The 21,462-nt window shown below is 42.1% G+C and overlaps 1 protein-coding gene across 1 annotated transcript in view; it reads right to left on the bottom strand.

The window, feature by feature from the left end:
- Positions 1-147: 147 nt before the first annotated feature.
- Positions 148-21,462, bottom strand: part of LOC107551229 (protein NipSnap homolog 2-like) — a 22,442-nt gene continuing 1,127 nt past the window's right edge. Inside the window, exons 3-13 of the mRNA XM_016232770.1 lie at positions 21,200-21,231; positions 20,985-21,065; positions 11,030-11,067; positions 10,903-10,948; positions 10,695-10,789; positions 9,562-9,632; positions 4,523-4,663; positions 4,251-4,282; positions 3,711-3,805; positions 1,660-1,743; positions 148-1,023 (exon numbers count right to left, since the gene is read on the bottom strand). Of these exons, the coding sequence (XP_016088256.1) occupies positions 959-1,023; positions 1,660-1,743; positions 3,711-3,805; positions 4,251-4,282; positions 4,523-4,663; positions 9,562-9,632; positions 10,695-10,789; positions 10,903-10,948; positions 11,030-11,067; positions 20,985-21,065; positions 21,200-21,231 (780 nt within the window). The 3' untranslated portion in view covers positions 148-958. The remainder of the gene's footprint in view (positions 1,024-1,659; positions 1,744-3,710; positions 3,806-4,250; positions 4,283-4,522; positions 4,664-9,561; positions 9,633-10,694; positions 10,790-10,902; positions 10,949-11,029; positions 11,068-20,984; positions 21,066-21,199; positions 21,232-21,462) is intronic.

Below are 21,462 nucleotides of genomic sequence, written 5' to 3'. Positions count from 1 at the left end.
TGAAATAAGATAAAGACAAGAAATGTGTAATCAAGAAGAATATTTGACAATTACAGAATGAAGCTGAATGACAGCATGTGCAATCGCTGGCGTCTGTCGTGAATATTAAACATGTTTTCTTTGTAAACATGACAGAATGTGGTAGAATGATGATTTATGATTTATTACAGTGTTGGCTTGATGCGAGACCTCTCCGTGGGATCAGTGTACAGTGCACTGAGCACGCTGCGATCACACACAAAACTAACTCAGTCTGTCAGAGAGCCGCTTCATCCAGAAACTGCAGACGTTTCACAACACACGGAAAAGGCATTTAAAAAGCACGTCTATGTAGAAACAGAATAAAACTGCAGCAACTAAATAAAAACGATTTCTAAAAAACAAAACAAAAAGTAATTTTGCACTCGACCGGTCCCCAGCGAGGCTCGTCCAGCTCCGCTTTCACAGGTTTGATCTGAATATGTAGGATGCATTCTGCTGTGTTACACAAACATGAAATCCTCTCCGTGTGGGGTTTATATTTACAGCTTATACTTATGCAATAAATACATGAACACTCGAGCACATTTACAGTGCTGTCTCAGCAGGGAGAGCAGTAAATGTGTGTTTATACTTCTAAGATGCTGCATTCATAGATGCTGTTAGTTTTGAAATATGATGAATCAAAGATGTATCGCCCACCGAACTAAAAAGGGTTCAAGACTTGTGGTGATTCAATGCACTTTCTTTTATATCCTTTACATCTTCCAACGCAACTTTATTTAACAGATTGATGTAACCAGCAGATTTCAGATATGTCTCCTCAAACCTTACAAATTCAGTTTGGTTTGCTGGTGCAACGTTTCGAGAGTCTCTGCGGTCAGCAGGAGTGTGTTGTGTTGATGATGGTTGGCATCATGAGTTAATCAGGGCAGTGAAAGCGTCTGGTGTTGTGCTCGTGGGGACGTGGCGTGACGCATTACTGGAGCGGAGACGCTTTGAGCGGGATCATTATCCTGGACTCCATGTGCTGGATGAGCGGCACTGAAAACAACACAGAACTTAGGACTAACCCGGTGTCAAAATATAACAGCAGCGATAATGCATCATAAATCTGACTCTTCATGCTGTGTTAGAGCAGCAAAAGTCACTTCCAGAACACAGAAGTAATGTTAAACTGCTCTTGTCTGTACAGTCAGGTCTATATATATTTGGACAGAGGCACAATTTGTATTATTTTAGCTGCTGAGCAAAACATATTCATGTCACAGTTATATAATGAACATGGGCTTAAAGTGCACACCCTTAGCTTTAATTTGAGGGTATTCTTATCACAACTAGAGGAAAGGCTAAGGAATTACAGCCTACCCCCCCCTTTATCAAGGACCATAAGTAATTGGACAGTTGGCTCAAAAGCTGTTTCACGGACAGATGTGGGCTATTCCTTCATTATTTCTACATCAGTTAAGCAGGTAAAAGGTCGAGCTGATTCTAAGTGTGCCATTTGCATTTGGCTATCATGCAGATCACTGACTAATGAACAAGAACGACATGTTAGCAGACCAGAGACAGACTTCTGGAAGTGGTCAGAAGTGAACAGTATGAGACATACAGTTCACTTCTGACTCTCCTGAAGGCAGTGATGATAACTGGAGCGGTGTAGCTGTGGCGTGTGTTTACCGGTGTAATAGACCACTTCATCCCAGCCCTCGTGCTGCCAGGCGGCGTTCCTCGTGTCCTCTCTGGACTGCAGGTCCTTATACGCTGAAACAGATGGACACAACTACACACATCAGAGGCGCCAATTACCGTTTGATTACTTAGTAATCTTGGTGAAGAAGTGTAAAATGTGCTCTGCTTATCCACCAAAGACTCCTCTGCCTCAAAACACAGACTGAAGACTCCTGATATATAACACCGTCTGCGCTGAGCTTCTCAACATCTCATGATAAACACGCTGCAGACACACGAGAGATGCTGCTGATACTGTGGGAAGAGAGCTAAACTGATCTGAAGAAGCACACTACTGTCTTCATCAGGGCTCAATCCGGGTTGGCCTCGTATTTGCTGGGGTTAAAGCAAAAACAATCCTGAGCCTGAACTTTGGGGTTATTTGGCAAACCAACAAAAAAAAAAACACTTTCAAGGACTTGCACTACTCTTTTGGTTTTCAAGGACTAAAATCAGATCTCACATATCAAAAAATATTGTTATTGTCTTTCAAATTCTAATAGATAAACTAATAAAACAAAATGGTACAAATAAAGTGCAGCGCATGCAAAGCACGCAATAACTGCGGCAACTTTAACATTTGAAAGGATACTGTGGCAAAGTTATCGCTTTCCTTATTCAAAGTGATTTTTTTTTCACGAGTATATGATTGACCTGAAGAATGAAAGCGATATCATACATTTGGAAAATTATGAGCTTTATCACGCTCTTAGACACTAGGTGTGTGACAACACACAGCTCACGAGATGAAATACAGATACAGATACAAAATACAGATACTTGCTTCAGTAGAACGAGACAATGCTTTAATACTATTTTTAAGAAATTTTCAATGACAAAATATTCGTCTTTTAATTACAAAAATTAGAACAATGCAGTTATATTTTGAAATGTTTTAACAAATCTAGGGCTTAGCTAACAATTATTTTGCTAATCAAGTAATCTACTGATTATTTTGACACGCATGTTTTAGTAACACAAATAGAACTAAGTGAAAAACAGGCTTTAATATGACTATTTATATATAAAGTAACGATGAGGCAATAATAATTGGCCTCAAATAAAGTATCAAAACCAAGTGCATGGTTTTATTGAACAACTGTTAAACACACAATATAATATGCCTATATTATAACAAACACCTGCAGAGGGCGCCAACGGCCTGGTGATGTTTCATGCGATTCAACGACGTTTAAACCCATTTAATTGCAATATTTGGCCACATGCAAAGTGAGAAACTTTTATTTTGAAATCGCGATTTACAATAAATCGCATATTTAGAAATATGTCGATGTATTCTGTGTTGGCATAGGTTTATAAATGACTTAAGTTACAAATTAAGTGAGATACGCACAGTTTCCGCAGATGAACGTTAAGCAACCCAAACTCACCGCAGATGCAGAGGAAGAGTTCAGCCCCTTTCACACATACAGTCTTCACTGGTACATTACCCTTAAGAGATCATGTGTGAACAGACCTTTTCAAAACTACAGGTAAATGCATTCTGCCAATCATATCGTTCTTATGGAGATGACGTGATTACTCTGAGCGGTTTACAAAGCTCTGTTAATTATATAGAAGATAGCTTTTCTATATAGATATGGCTCTAGATGGAAATCTTTGACCATTGCGCCTCGCTGCTTTTTCAGAATGTGCTCATCAGCTGCGACTCTGCAGCTGGATACTATTATTATGTGCATCTCATGTTTATAGGACCAAAAATGTCTGATTGGCTAGTAATGTTAGTTTGGCTGAGAGTGAAAGCTGTGCTCCTCTCATACATTGGTAGGCGAACTCATGGACTCGAACGTGATATCAACAAGCACTATCTTATTGTCCCACAGCTAAACGCCACACGCCGGAGAACTTTAAGCCCTGTATTTGATTAAGTTTGCATCATCGATTCTGTTATTTTCCTGTTTATGAATGCGCGGCTGCTTTGAAACAGTCTGTAACCGTGACTTGATGAAGTGTTTCTGGTGGCACGTGTTCATTCTCACCCCAGAGATGATGCACCATGTAGAGGTCTCCTATCTGAGAGAAGAAGCCACCCACTGCCTCGCGGTTGTGCTGCCGGTAGCTGATGGCTCTCGCCCTGAGGAACAGCATCACACACTTCACTCAGCGCTTTATAAAGAGCGAGACACATCACTGACGAAACGCCTGCTTCAACCAGGAATCAAATGATCAAGACTATGCACTAGGCTTTTATCTAAAGTGACTTGCATTCAAGCTTTCTGAAGCTACTGGAAGACTGAAGTGATATATCAGAGAACCATATATTAGTGAAATTCAGTTTGTAAACACTTTGTGCACTGATGCAAATTAACTCTGGCACAACAGCATTGAAATAACATGTGATTTTAACACACGTTTTTGTTGCATTCAATAAGCTTAAAAATATTACAGTACATTACAGCAGTGCATGCATGTAAAACACTTCATTTCAATGATTTAAACGGTGCTTTGAGCTGTAAACATACATTTCATTCAAGCGTCCAAGTTTATTCAGCTGTGTTATGTATTGTTTGCACTCTTACCAATAGTTGCCCCATTCAATCATGGTGCCGGGCTGCAAGAAACGAGACAAACAACGGCTGTAAATCTGAATTCATTCAAAAAGCTTCAGCAAGCCTGTAGGACCAGTGACATTTAACACTTTTGGTCTATTCAGTTTGGTTCTACTGGTAATATAAGGAGAAGCAACATGAGAAAAGTGCTAAGCTGAAGAGTGTGTCATTATTGAGAGGCACTGGTAAGTTCAGTGAATCAAAACACATGACCTCATGACCTCGTGACCCAGCACACTCACTCTCAGCTGGTAGGAGCGCAGCTCGTAGATGTTGGGTCCGTCTCTGGGCACCGGCTCGTTCCAGAAGCTGAACTCCAGCAGCAGCTGGTTCCTGCGGGACAGCAGCATCTTCCCCCTCTCCTTCCTGTACTCCAGGAAGTCCTGCGAGACAGCAGTGCTTTAACAGGCTTCTGCACTCATCAGCTCACTGCTGACCATCAGGTCAGTTCAGCTAGACACATGCAGGACCTCATACTGCAGCAAAACATTGAACCCTTCACGACATGTAAATGCATTTTCAAACATAAGGTGAGCACGAGGAAGTCCTGTGATTCTGTGTGAACAGCGCCACCTGCAGACGTCATCAGATACGACTGCAGCCATTAACAGTGTTGGGGAGTAACTAGTTACATGTAACGGAATTACGTAATTACAAAATAAATGTAACCGTAATCTGTTACACTGTCAGTTACTGAGAAAAAAATTTAATTACACTGTCAGTTACTCAGAAAATAATTAAATTACAGTTACTTATGAAAATGTTAATGATTACAAAAGGGGGTTACATCTGAATGTTCACACACACACACACTCACACTCACTCACTCACTCTCACACACACACTCACTCTCTCACACACACTCACTCTCTCACACACACTCACTCTCTCACACACACTCACTCTCTCACACACACTCACTCTCTCACACACACTCACTCTCTCACACACACTCACTCTCTCACACACACTCACTCTCTCACACACACTCACTCTCTCACACACACTCACTCTCTCACACACACTCACTCTCTCACACACACTCACTCTCTCACACACACTCACTCTCTCACACACACTCACTCTCTCACACACACTCACTCTCTCACACACACTCACTCTCTCACACACACTCACTCTCTCACACACACTCACTCTCTCACACACACTCACTCTCTCACACACACTCACTCTCTCACACACACTCACTCTCTCACACACACTCACTCTCTCACACACACTCACTCTCTCACACACACTCACTCTCTCACACACACTCACTCTCTCACACACACTCACTCTCTCACACACACTCACTCTCTCACACACACTCACTCTCTCACACACACTCACTCTCTCACACACACTCACTCTCTCACACACACTCACTCTCTCACACACACTCACTCTCTCACACACACTCACTCTCTCACACACACTCACTCTCTCACACACACTCACTCTCTCACACACACTCACTCTCTCACACACACTCACTCTCTCACACACACTCACTCTCTCACACACACTCACTCTCTCACACACACTCACTCTCTCACACACACTCACTCTCTCACACACACTCACTCTCTCACACACACTCACTCTCTCACACACACTCACTCTCTCACACACACTCACTCTCTCACACACACTCACTCTCTCACACACACTCACTCTCTCACACACACTCACTCTCTCACACACACTCACTCTCTCACACACACTCACTCTCTCACACACACTCACTCTCTCACACACACTCACTCTCTCACACACACTCACTCTCTCACACACACTCACTCTCTCACACACACTCACTCTCTCACACACACTCACTCTCTCACACACACTCACTCTCTCACACACACTCACTCTCTCACACACACTCACTCTCTCACACACACTCACTCTCTCACACACACTCACTCTCTCACACACACTCACTCTCTCACACACACTCACTCTCTCACACACACTCACTCTCTCACACACACTCACTCTCTCACACACACTCACTCTCTCACACACACTCACTCTCTCACACACACTCACTCTCTCACACACACTCACTCTCTCACACACACTCACTCTCTCACACACACTCACTCTCTCACACACACTCACTCTCTCACACACACTCACTCTCTCACACACACTCACTCTCTCACACACACTCACTCTCTCACACACACTCACTCTCTCACACACACTCACTCTCTCACACACACTCACTCTCTCACACACACTCACTCTCTCACACACACTCACTCTCTCACACACACTCACTCTCTCACACACACTCACTCTCTCACACACACTCACTCTCTCACACACACTCACTCTCTCACACACACTCACTCTCTCACACACACTCACTCTCTCACACACACTCACTCTCTCACACACACTCACTCTCTCACACACACTCACTCTCTCACACACACTCACTCTCTCACACACACTCACTCTCTCACACACACTCACTCTCTCACACACACTCACTCTCTCACACACACTCACTCTCTCACACACACTCACTCTCTCACACACACTCACTCTCTCACACACACTCACTCTCTCACACACACTCACTCTCTCACACACACTCACTCTCTCACACACACTCACTCTCTCACACACACTCACTCTCTCACACACACTCACTCTCTCACACACACTCACTCTCTCACACACACTCACTCTCTCACACACACTCACTCTCTCACACACACTCACTCTCTCACACACACTCACTCTCTCACACACACTCACTCTCTCACACACACTCACTCTCTCACACACACTCACTCTCTCACACACACTCACTCTCTCACACACACTCACTCTCTCACACACACTCACTCTCTCACACACACTCACTCTCTCACACACACTCACTCTCTCACACACACTCACTCTCTCACACACACTCACTCTCTCACACACACTCACTCTCTCACACACACTCACTCTCTCACACACACTCACTCTCTCACACACACTCACTCTCTCACACACACTCACTCTCTCACACACACTCACTCTCTCACACACACTCACTCTCTCACACACACTCACTCTCTCACACACACTCACTCTCTCACACACACTCACTCTCTCACACACACTCACTCTCTCACACACACTCACTCTCTCACACACACTCACTCTCTCACACACACTCACTCTCTCACACACACTCACTCTCTCACACACACTCACTCTCTCACACACACTCACTCTCTCACACACACTCACTCTCTCACACACACTCACTCTCTCACACACACTCACTCTCTCACACACACTCACTCTCTCACACACACTCACTCTCTCACACACACTCACTCTCTCACACACACTCACTCTCTCACACACACTCACTCTCTCACACACACTCACTCTCTCACACACACTCACTCTCTCACACACACTCACTCTCTCACACACACTCACTCTCTCACACACACTCACTCTCTCACACACACTCACTCTCTCACACACACTCACTCTCTCACACACACTCACTCTCTCACACACACTCACTCTCTCACACACACTCACTCTCTCACACACACTCACTCTCTCACACACACTCACTCTCTCACACACACTCACTCTCTCACACACACTCACTCTCTCACACACACTCACTCTCTCACACACACTCACTCTCTCACACACACTCACTCTCTCACACACACTCACTCTCTCACACACACTCACTCTCTCACACACACTCACTCTCTCACACACACTCACTCTCTCACACACACTCACTCTCTCACACACACTCACTCTCTCACACACACTCACTCTCTCACACACACTCACTCTCTCACACACACTCACTCTCTCACACACACACTCACTCACTCACACACACACACTCACTCACTCACACAGACACTCACACACTCACTTACGCTCACACTCACACACACAGATTTGATTTCTTTCATAAATTGCTCTAAAATATGAGACACCAATGTCTCAGGAGTTTAGGACACAGAATATTCATTAACTGTTTTATTTCCTATTTGGGTTTATGTTAGGGATGCACGGTATTGGATTTTTGCCGATATCTGATATGCCGATAATTTTCAACTTATTATGGCCGATACTGGTTTATAATTACTTTTACATTTTTCGTTAGTTTTAACAAGAACTTATTTGTTAGAATTAAATAAACAATAATAAACTTATTTTATAATTACAGTACATTGAAGATTTGAAAATAATTATAAATAAACTATGTATTAATCACTGCATTTTTTTTTTCAGAAAGATGCAGTGGTAACCTTACCATTTTATTTTATGATTTAAAATTTGATTAAAACTCGTTACCGAAGGGGCGTGAGGACCCACTGCACGTGCTATTACTGTTTACTCTCACACCCCGAACGCATTCTGTACTGCTTTCTCAGTTTAAATGATCTTACAACAGCCACTGTATTCACCGTTCAGGCAAAACTTTGCTTCCAGAATGAGCTGCTGACGTGATCTAATCGCTAGCACACCCTGAGCACATGCGAGTTAATGCATTCATCTTATCAACAAGATATCGGGCCGATGCCGATATCTACATTTAACCCCATTATCGGCCGATTCCGATATATCTGTCCGCTATATCGGGTAAATATGCTTTATTTTTAAGATGAACAGTTTGTCCAAGACACTGTCAGATATCAGTGCTTCGGTCATAGCTGTGAAAAGATTTGATTTCAGAAACAGTATCATAGCTACTAAACTATATCTTGTGATTTTAAACCTGTATTTATCCTCAGAACGATCTTAAGGTAAAAAGAGGAGCTAAAGTCTGATTCTGTGGTGGCTGTGCTTCAAAATGAAAGAATTATAATCTTAAAGTGAAAGTCTGACAGTAATCAGAGCACTACTGTAATGTTACCCTGCCTGCTTTACATGCTTCAATATTATTAACTGTTGAAAACATGCTTTAGGTATTTAGAAAAGTAATCAAATGGAATCAGTTACATTAATAAAGTAACTGAAATAGTTACACTACTAGGGTAACTTGTAATCTGTGACCCGTTACAGTAACCTTCTCAACGCTGTCCATTAGTTACTCCAAACCCGCTGTAGGCTGATATTCTTCATTAGTCACACTGTTAATGCTGCTTAATCAACTAACACATTCTATTTTCAACATGTATTTTCACGCCAAAATGTTAGGAGATGTCACACTCACACGCAGACTACAGTAAACATAACCCCATAATGTCTTGTGCTGTGTAACACTGGTTCTGCACTGTTTTACCTTGTTGTTCTTCAGTTTGTTCATGACTTCAGTCAGAGCTGGGTATCCTCCTCTGTACCGCCACAAGTGCACTAGATAGTGAACCAGAGGCACGTTACAGTGTGTACAAACACAAACTAACATCTCATTAATATACAGCCAGTGGTGGCCAGAATTATTACAACACCTGACAGATCTGATAATATTGACATCAAACTTTAATATTTGGCATGTCCACCTTTTGTAGCGATTACAGCAGCACATCTCTCTGAAATATAAAAAGTCACGGACGTGTATTTACTGAGTATTGCACTGTTCTGTGGAGGAGGGTCACCTGGGATTGGGTTAAAACTGACTTCAGAAAGATGTTACTTTTACACAGAGATCAGAAGGTCTGTTAATCAATCTGTTGACTTTAGCAATCTGTGTTGATTGCATTATATGATAATGGTGACAGTCCAAAAATGGGAAAAAGCACTTTCTGAGACCCCCCCCAAAGTTTGCATAGCTGTAACTCAAGACGTATAGACCTTTTTTCTGAACGCAAGTCTCACCTGACAGTAGAGCACCTGTCATAGTTTAACGAGTAACAAGACGAGACGAGCACTCGTCCCGAGCATGGCTGCAATGTGTTCATCGTCAAACTCCAAAATCAGATTATCTTTACTTCTTAAAAAAACGCCATTATTTTATTTGAAAAAAATTATTTTATTTTATTAACAAAATACGCAATCAGAAAAGATTTTAAGCTGTCATACAGTCGTGTTACAACGTGCCCCTCAGATGTTACAATGTACCGCACCTACGGGGCATGTTGTCACATTTCACTTCCATTTTTTGGAGGGTAAATAAAGAAAAACGTATATACTGTAATTATGAAACAAAGCGACATATTTGCACTAAAATGACTGGATAAAAAAATAATTATATTCTGAGCCCCATGTGGATTTACACAATCTGAGAAAGTCCAAAAGTGTTCCCGTGCCCCGCTCTCCTCTACATTTAGTTATACTGAAAAAGCTTCAATTCAGTCGCTGGTGTAGACCCTGTTTTAACATGGGTTGCTATGGAGACCAGGACACGAGAGCACCCAGACGGAACGCAGGTTACTCAGGAGAGGGGTCTATGCTCCTGGGTTTGCGAGGCTGTCCTACCAGCTTGGTCCTGCTCTCCGTACCAGGTGTTCCAGGTGCCCACCAGCTCACACGGGTACGTGCTGTCGCTGTGGATGAACGGCAGCACCTCGGCACTGCGGACACAAGCACACCGAGACGTGATTAATGCTGCCCACCACTGACCGCACCAGAGAGCAGGACACGTGCGCTGAAGCTCAGCAGTAACTAACACTGAGGAGTGGCTCACCAGAGAGAGTTGTACGCCTCCAGACACTCGGGCTTCACGTTGTGAACTGCAACACAAGCAATAAACCAGAGTTAATGAACACTGGGCACAGGCGCCGGGGCGTCTCGCAGCAGAGGGCAGAACCTACACTGGATTTTATATAAGTTGCTGTCCCGGATACACGGGCTTCAATCAAGAGCTTGGCATGGCTGGACGCAGCACACAGCTGGGCACACAGGTCCACCAGAGGCTTCGAAAACATGCTGGCACGGGCCTGGGAGTGATTTGGCCTGTCCCGAGTGACTCACGAGAACAGCAAGCTTATGTTTCCCACTTTACCGCTTGGGCTGAACATTGTTTCATGTGCAGTGTCTGCAAAGTTCACACAGTCCACGCAACACTCGGGCCCCAGTGATAATTCATACAAGAATGGGGCGCAAACACCTCTAGCTATGCAGCCGTGATTTCACACATTGTTATTGCGTTCAGAAATGTGTTGACGCAATTCATAACAAGCATGTGTTGCATTCTCAGCATTACCACAGGGGGCGCTATAGTGGCCATTAGTCTTGGTTTTCTCCTTCAGGTCGATGCCTGTCATGGCGAAATAAAGTCTGAAAAGTTAGTTAGTTAACTGTTCTAACTACACTATAAAAATTATTATTGGAGCATCATTTACCCATAACTTTTATGTGTTATGTGTTAAATGTGTCACATTTTTCCAGATTTGACCACATTTCACATTACTGCCACAGACGAATTAGTAACCCTGTTGAAAAAACCAGCATATGCTGGTTAGGTATGTTTTGACGCTGGGATGATGGTTTTAGCTGGTCCTTTTGCTGCTTTATGCTGGTCCTTTGCCAGCACATGACCAGCATAAACCAGCACATGACCAGCATAAACCAGCACATGACCAGCATAAACCAGCACATGACCAGCATAAACCAGCACATGACCAGCATAAACCAGCACATGACCAGCATAAACCAGCACATGACCAGCATAAACCAGCACATGACCAGCATAAACCAGCACATGACCAGCATAAACCAGCAAAATGACCAGCATAAACCAGCACATGACCAGCATAAACCAGCAAAATGACCAGCATAAACCAGCACATGACCAGCATAAACCAGCAAAATGACCAGCATAAACCAGCAAAATGACCAGCATAAACCAGCAAAATGACCAGCATAAACCAGCAAAATGACCAGCATAAACCAGCAAAATGACCAGCATAAACCAGCATATGACCAGCATAAACCAGCATATGACCAGCATAAACCCAGCATATGACCAGCATAAACCAGCACATGACCAGCATAAACCAGCATATGACCAGCATAAACCAGCAAAATGACCAGTATAAACCAGCAAAATGACCAGCATGAACCAGCACATGACCAGCATGAACCAGCATATGACCAGCATAAACCAGCAAAATGACCAGCATATGACCAGCATAAACCAGCACATGACCAGCATAAACCAGCATATGACCAGCATAAACCAGCAAAATGACCAGCATAAACCAGCAAAAGGACCAGCATAAACCAGCAAAATGACCAGCATAAACCAGCACATGACCAGCATAAACCAGCAAAATGACCAGCATATGACCAGCATAAACCAGCATATGACCAGCATAAACCAGCATATGACCAGCATAAACCAGCATATGACCAGCATAAACCAGCATATGACCAGCATAAACCAGCATATGACCAGCATAAACCAGCATATGACCAGCATAAACCAGCATATGACCAGCATAAACCAGCATATGACCAGAATAAACCAGCAAATTGACCAGCATAAACCAGCACATGACCAGCATAATGACCAGCATATGACCAGCATAAACCAGCAAAATGACCAGCATAAACCAGCATAAACCAGCAAAATGACCAGCATAAACCAGCACATGACCAGCATAAACCAGCATATGACCAGCATAAACCAGCAAAATGACCAGCATAAACCAGCAAAAGGACCAGCATAAACCAGCATATGACCAGCATAAACCAGCACATGACCAGCATAAACCAGCAAAATGACCAGCATATGACCAGCATAAACCAGCAAAAGGACCACCTTAAACCACCATCCCAGCGTCAAAACATACCTAACCAGCATATGCTGTTTTTTTCAACAGGGAAGTCATGGGAAAGAATTGTTCATTTGTGGCCATGATGTAAATATCTTTTCTCGTGTCATGTATGTGGCTCTGTACAAAGGTTTCACACTGCACAAAAAAAAGACTCATGCTCAGAATCAATAGGTAAGTAGACTTAACTGGTGGTTACACTGAAAACCAATGCTGCCACTCAGTGATGACCAGATGACGGAAACATCACGTGCAAACCCTCTATAGACTGAACATGTAATACACACGTGCATGATGTCACCGTTTCACAAATTCACTTTTTTGTAGTTTACACAGAGAAGATAGCAGTATCGTTTTCAAACATTTGCACTTTGAAATCTGTTTTAAAAAGTTTGCCTTTCAGGCCCCAAAAGGCTGTTGTTGTGTAAATGAATGGCCAAAATGCATATAAGCGCCTCCTGAGAAGAGGCTGTAAACACAGAGGGAAGGCGGGTTGAGGAACACTACTGCGGCGGTCTGTTGAGTCTGTAATCAGTCACTGACTGTGGCGGGGCAGGGTTTATATCTGCAGTGTTCGGCTGTGCATGTGAATGGTTACAGGTGCAAGTGAGAATAAGCAGAGCCTAGTGGAGGCATGACAAATATGCATACACATTAATTTATCACACTATTAAATTAACAAATCACATTATAATCACTTACAGGTCATGCCATTCATCACACAATCAGTCAAGAGTCATTTGTTTCCCATATGCTAATCATTTTACTGCATCTCCAGAGCTCGTTCGTCCACCGCAGGGGATTCTGGAGTTTTGCAAAACAGGACCTGCTGGAATTAATCCACAGTACATTTGTGAGTTAATAAGCCAAAAGGTTTATGGCATGAGACGAACTCGAGAAGATTGTTTCCGCCTGCCGCCGTCAGAAAGCTGTCACGCGTGCTCTGTAGCCCACTCAACAGGCCGGTTTCTATAATCATACAAATAAGACAGAAAATCAGTAGAACAAATGCTGCTGGTTTGACACAGTCAGGTGTGTGTGTTGTGTGGGGTTTGAAATTCAAATTAACCGTGGTCATGCTGTCAAGTGTCCTATAGAGTGATGCATATTACCCCCGTGTTAGCTTCACTTCATTGGTTACTTGTTAAATTCAGTTGCTTTTAAGATTTTAGTTTTTGTATTTAAAGCACTTCATGGTCTTGCCCCTATTTACATTTCAGATCTTCTCCACTTCTGCTCTCCTGTGAGAACGCTTAGATCGTCCTCTCAGTTGTTATCGACTGTCCCAAAATCTCGTTTAAATCTAAAGGGAACAGGGCTTTTTCAGTTCTTGGTCCTACGCTCTGGAACTCTTTACCTTTATCCATCAGATTATCCCCTACGTTATCTTCTTTTAAATCATCTCTTAAAACATATCTTTTTTTCTCAGGCTTTTGCTTAACTTGAAAACACCTTTTTGTTTTGTTTCTGTTATGTTTGGTGATGTTTGTGTTACTTCTTGTAGTACTTAATAATTTTACATTTTATATGTCTTAATGCTTTTTTTGTTGGTTGATATTTCTGATGTTTTGGCTGTGCGGCACCTTGGTCAGCACTCGTTGCTTTTAAGGTGCTTTATAAATAAACTTGACCTTGACTTGACCTATCGGTAAGCCCCGCCCCCCTTAGTTACTGTCGCTCACTCGGACAAATAAACGGAGTTGCTAACTGTCTTACAATGACCGCTGTCAGTGTGAAAACCTTGTCCCAAGATGTTTTTAGACACAGAAGGACCACCATTCAAGTGGGACTTAAATATGCCATGGAGGGATATATAAAAGATTTTAAGATAAATATGGTGGGTAACGATTAAATTGCAGATCCCAATGCAAGCGGGAGAAACCTCATTACGGTCATCAGATTAAATTAATTTACATTTAACCAGTTTAATATGAAGAGGCACTGAAATGTGTTTTTGACCTACACTGTACATGATGTGAGAACAGTCTGCTATTTAGGTTTGTACATTAGCATGCACTCACTAACTTTAACGTTAGCTAGTTTTAGCCAGAGATACCTTGCTGAGGCACAAGATGACATTAACGTTCTGCTTAAGCAGATGAAAACTGTAACTTAATGAGAGTATGTCAACCAGAAAATGAACGTTTCCGTCTTCATTGGGATTAGGGTTGAATGCTTACGGACGGACATTTTGCTCTGTTTTGTTTGGGTTTAGGAAATGTAATAAAATTAATTCTATTGCCTATCCTGTCAGGACACCTGGAATCAGTGTTACAAGTAGCCCAGGCACATAGTTTTTCCGTTTTTGTAGCGTAAACACCATCAAACCGATGAGCGCTTAAGATCTTCCTTTGTTTCTCTATGGCGCTGAAACCTAAAGATAAAAACTTAAACCTAAAGATGACCGAGTTCCGGTATCGACTGCCATTGGCTCATCTGCGTTTGAGGGGAGGGGCTTACCGATAGGTCAATTCTCTGGGCGGGTTATAATTATCTTCTATCACTCTGCATGGCATAGCTATCAGAGAAGATCAAAGCATAGCGTGCCCATACGCTGGTGAGGAGACAAGAGAAATCATGACATTATGTCCTGGGATATCATTTTGTACACACTATATTTTTCTCTTTTTGAATGGATGTCAATGGAGAAGAGGTGTGAATATGGTGAGTTTGGAGCATTTAGTGACAGGTAGGTTATAGTTGGTAGAATTCACAAAGAATGATTGAATGTCGTATAACTGATAGGGTTCCTATGATTTAGAATAAGATTTTTTTAAATATTTAAAACTGTAACTATGATAATCTGGTCTATTTTTGATATTTTGACAAGTAGAAGTTCTGAATGGCCCAGTTACTCAAAAAAATTAGTAGCCAAATTGGCTGGCAAGTGAGTAAAAAAGTTCATTTCAAAGCCTGATTGGGACCAAATGTCCCCACATCGATAATAAACACTAAAACCACACCAGAATTCCTGACGGAAATGGCAGAAACATGCTATCTAAACGTTTTAAGACTTTCTGTGCATTAAACTTGTCTGTTCTCACTTGTGTCACAGAAAAGGGAAGATCCTTTCATCTCCAAACAAGAACAGAAGAAGAAGAAGAAAAAAAAACTTTGTAAACTCCACTTCAATTTATTTTTAACAATGTGGGTAACCAACCAGTTGCTGGTCCACATTAGGGCTTTTCGCACCGCTTTAGTTCCAGAACTAAATGGATAGTACTAAAGTACTGGGACGATTTTGCGCGAACTATTTCCCAGTACCATTTAAAGGGTTGCATTCGCACTGACAGTGTGTACTAGGAACCGGTCGACAGCGACGCCATTTGTGTGCACCGTTCAACAACAGAAACAAAGAAGAACAACGTTAACAACAGGAGGATGGAGGACGCTGTGATTGGAGCTGTGTGTTTGTTGTGTCTCGTGGGTTTCACAATAATGGACATGGGAAGTCGACGTATACGTAAAGCGATTGAAAGAACAGAAAGGAGGACTAAGAATCTCCAACGACAACCGGCCGTGCTACATTTGCTACAAGTGCCTGCACTTCAGCGTCCGTCTATCTATCGCTGTTCTCCATACTTGAGAAATAAGTTGACACAATGTTTAAAGTATGTTTACACGGCGTTTTAAATCATGGCGGGTGAGGGTGTTTTCATACACGTTTGGCCATTCAATGTCTACTTACGTCACGATTAGTACCAGTTGTGCTGGTTAGACCCCGCTCCGGAGCAGGAGCTAATTTGGTTCTCGAAAAAGGCAGTCCGGTACTAAAATCGCTCCCAGTTCCGGCGGTGCGAACAATTAGTTCTGGTACTATGAAAAGGTTCCTGTGGTGCGAAAGGCCCTTTTGACTTCCATAGTATGAAAAAAACAAAATGACTATGGAAGTCAACTGGGACCAGAAACAAGAGAAAGAAACTCATACAGGTTTGGAACAACATGGGGGTGAGTTAAATGATGACAGAATTTTTATTTTTGGATGAGCTGTCCTTTTAAACCTGTCATAATCGAATGAATCGTTTATGCCTGTGTGTACATAAGCACACCTGTATCTAACTGCTCAGTCAGTTGTAGGCCACAGTTCTGTCGAACATAGTAAGAAAGTCCCTTTGGCTGCATTTAAACTAGTGCACAAAGAAATCAGATTTTTTTGCTCACATCTGACACAGATTGGAATTTGTTGCACACGTGTAAGCACAAAAATCTGCATGAGATCCGATTTTTTTCGCATCCGATCAGGGACACCTCCAAATGTGGATTTTAATCGGATACATATCTGATATCTGCACATACAACCTACATCTAAACACACATATCCAATTCTCCGCAGAACCCCGAGCCACCACAATGCGAGAGCAACACGTTTGCCCATAAAGATAGCATTTTAAAGCCGGTGTGCTGAATATGCGCTCGCATTTTATTGTGGCGGGAACTTTATATGTAAGAAACTGCGAAACATTCAGGAGCTGGTTTTTTAACCTCTGCCCCGTGAATTTTATAAATACAATAGCTTTGCTACTAAAACCTATTATATTTCTCAGCAATTAGGTGATAACTTAGCTGTTTTTGTAATTAAACCAACAAGCTTCAGTATTAATCTACTCACTCATGCGTTTTTACTCATGCAAAACTTTCATGACAGCTGTTATCCATGCTGGCAAATAATAATGTCCACTTGACGTGAATTATATAAATAATTTTATTAGCACGGCCAGTCAAAACCTGCTGGCCTACTACCATGTGCATAGTAAAGCGATCACTGACGGGCGGGTATTAATGTAGACACCGATATGGGATACAAGTCGTGTCAAAATGAATGTAAACTGGTGGGCCAGAAAATGGGATATGGTCAAAAGATCAGGTCTGTGCATTAAGACTTGCAGTGTAAATGCAGCCTTTGTAGTTTCATTGTTAATTGTTTCACTTTAGATTGTCTCCACAGGTGTCTTTGTTACCTTGTTTGCCCTTGTGCATATAAGCATTATTGTTTCGGTGTTCCTTGTCAGGTCTTGTTTATTCATGGCTATTTTGTATGTGTGTGTTTAGTGCTTTCGAGTCTGTGTGAGAGATCAGCCGGCCAATGCACATCATCCCAGAGCTTTACTACTCTTTCTTTGCTGAGGTTAGTGAACAGATCAATTGTCAAAAATTGGCCAGTGCTGTGTCCTTTTGATAATGCTAGATGTTGATGGGATTCCTCATTTCACAGAAGCCATCGCTGGAGTGCATGTCTCTATCAGGGAATCAGATCTAGAGATGAGTTCATCATGTGCAGGAGAGCTTGTATTTTTGACTTGACAAGAATGCTCGCCACCCCTGGAATTCAGCAGGATCCTTTGGAGGGATTTGCTTTAATCCTGAGATATAAATCACATCAAAGAGGGATTCTTGGCCAAAAGATTCTTTTATGCTTCGGAATATGGAAATATTTAGACCAACTGGAGAGCTTTAGCCACATTACTAGCATTCATAAAGAACTGACTCAAAGGAATAGATTGTCCAGACATGAAAACTCAGTCATCGTCCGCTCATCCTTCTGTTGTTCCAAACTCATATTTTCACATTTAGCAGAATGTTTATTCTGTTCTTTTCCATAAAACAAAAGTGACAAGGGCAGTGGAGCATGAAAAGATAACAGAAACGAAACATGAAAGCATCATGCATCTAAATCCTCTGAGGTCAAACGATACCTTTGTGTGAAGAACAAACAGAAGTTATTATTCACTGAGAATCTTCCACCGTAGCTCTCAAACATGCACTTTTAAAAGCAGCAGCAGGTTGACAATCCAATTCTCGCGGCCCATTGTGAGGGATCAAGTGCAGATTACAATATGAGATTTCTAGTGAATAATAGCCTAAATTTGATTCTGTTCCTCACATAAATCTATTGTATGGCTTTAGAAGACATGTAGCACTTACATTGTTTGAACTGCTTTTATAGTGCTTCTTGGTCATTTTTCATTGTGTGTTAATGTATGGAAAAGCATGGACATTCTGCTTCATTTGTGTTCAGAAAGAACATGACATGGATTGGAATGACATGAGAGTGAGTAAATGATGACTACAATCAATATTCATTTTTGGGTGAGCTATCAAACAGTATGTGAATCATTACAATTGTGTGTGCACTGTGTGTTCTAACAGAGCAATAAATGCCTATATTTCACTGCCCAGGTCTAGCAGCTGTAAATCACATTCACCAAAATACGCTTTGCAGTTGTAGCAGGTTTCGTGAGCTTCAGTGGTATGTATAGGTTATTGAGAGAAAACGAGTTTTCACCCTGAAACTCGGGTTCATCTGAGGAAAAGCACTGGACAATAACATATGCTGGTGTGAATATTATATTGATTGGTTAAATGTGTTCAAACTTGGCTGTGCATCCCAACAGGCATGCTAAGTCATAAAATAAAGTACAGCACAAAACACTCACAGCCACTAGTTTTTTTCCTGCAAGTATTGGACTCTCTCCGCATCACTCATTAGCGCCGGCTTCCAGGGGGAGCGTGAAGAGAGGTATCGTGCGCTGGATTGCACGGATATTTTAGGTCTGAGTAGAGCACGCTTGGCCAGATTATCTTGGGAAAGCTGAGCTGGACTGATCCTAATCCCATCTGATACTATTCCTCAAAAGTGAAATATGGAATTCCAAATGTCTGGACTATGCTTATGCCAGCAGACCAAAGTTTCTGATCTCAAGATATTCATGCAAAAGCAAAAGCTGCCTGTTTTGCTATTAACATGCGCACGTGACCATGTAAGGGCTCTGCTGCTCTTGCAGACATAGCGTCATCTTGTTGTGTCAGATGAGGATAATGGAAATGTTTGTAAACCCAGCAACACACCGCTGACTTCCACCTGGAAATAATTCCGTCAGGCCGGAATGATTTGTCTTTTTCCTGTTTAATGATATCTGTACTTGTGATGATGCATCTGTCTGTATGCCTGTTACCTGTTTACTTGAGTTGGATGATGTTATGGGAGTGCTGGACAGCACAAGTCTTATTGTTATAATTACATATCCATAAATGGAGGGGACAGAAAGAATAATGTCATGTTATGGCCATGCCAGACGTTTAGTTTTTTAAACAGATTTTTATGGAACATGCAACAAAGTTGACTGCAACACAAACACCAGGCCAAATTACGCTTCTGCTAGATAAATAAAGTGTGTGTGTAGAAACACGAGCTTCTCCATGCAGTTTAAAGCAGGATTCTTTATAGGAATGAAATTACTGGACACTGATTTAATCGGTGTTAACTAGATTCTTAAAATGTCAATGTTTTTCTTCCATGCACAGACCTCATCACCACTGCCCTGGAGTTCTGCACAGTGGAAACATTTACACATTTACATTTGGCAGATGCTTTTATCCAAAGTGACTTACATGGCATTCAAGTTATAGTTTATCAGTTCATGCACTCCCTGTGAATCAAATCCATGAGCTTGGCATTGCTAGGACCATGTGTTTGCTAGGGTGGTCTATGTGGCCATCCAAGAGTCTCTATAATGTTCTGGTTCAATTAGTTATACACGCAGTCAGTAACTGTATTGAAATGGGTGTGATAATTTAGATTAAAACATGCCTTTTTGACATGCATCATAATATCCACTCAAGAAATATTTATGTATTTTTTTATAAGAAGAATGACTGAAATTGGATCTGAGTAAAGAGTAGGGCCTACATTTCCAGGAAAAATGAATAACAGTTTTAGTTTGTTTAGTTTTGTTGGTCACAAAACAGTGTAGATGAAGATGATAAATAGCCTTAAATCCACACAAGGTATAGCCACACAAGAAAGGTGTCAGCGAATCACCACAATCACCAGCCACAACTTACACCAGATCACACTCACCTGAGTTCTGATTCCCCGCACCTGTCGTCTGCAATCAAGTCACCATTCATAAGCACGCTCCTTCCAGTCACTCACTGTCCAGTCTACCGTTCACTACATTGAACTTAACCAGACTCTCTGTATGCTACTTACCTGTTTATACTTACCTCTAGATCCCCAAAGTTCTTCCTACGTTGCTCTCCTCCACTCCTGGATCCCGAACCCTCCACGAACCTGCAAAGGAACCAAACATCAGTACTCAGCAAAGATTCATTGAACTGTCATTTGTGTTGGATAGTCACCAGTCATTGCTCCAGTCGATCTGTCTCAGCCCTACCTGTTAATGAATCTGCTATTCATTCACTTACCTGTTATCTCCGGCTTGATCTGTGACAAAAGGCTGGTGACACACGCATAGATTGACATTAATGATACCTAACAAACTCACACGCAACAGACAGGAACGTAAATACACAGACCAAACAAGGATAATTAACAAGACACACCTGAACATAATGAAGAACTCAAATCAATAATCATGACAATTAACTAGATGGGGGAAAACAGAGCAAACTGAAAATAAAGTCCAAACAGTAAAATGGTGTGACAGCTCACCCCCCCCCCCCCCCCC

This window comes from Sinocyclocheilus grahami, unplaced genomic scaffold, assembly GCF_001515645.1.
Source record: "Sinocyclocheilus grahami isolate Dianchi unplaced genomic scaffold, SAMN03320097.WGS_v1.1 scaffold419.1, whole genome shotgun sequence".
In the NCBI taxonomy this organism is placed as follows: Eukaryota; Metazoa; Chordata; class Actinopteri; order Cypriniformes; family Cyprinidae; genus Sinocyclocheilus; species Sinocyclocheilus grahami.
The sequence above is the reverse complement of the archived record's forward strand: the minus strand, read 5'-3'. Positions and strand labels throughout refer to the sequence as shown.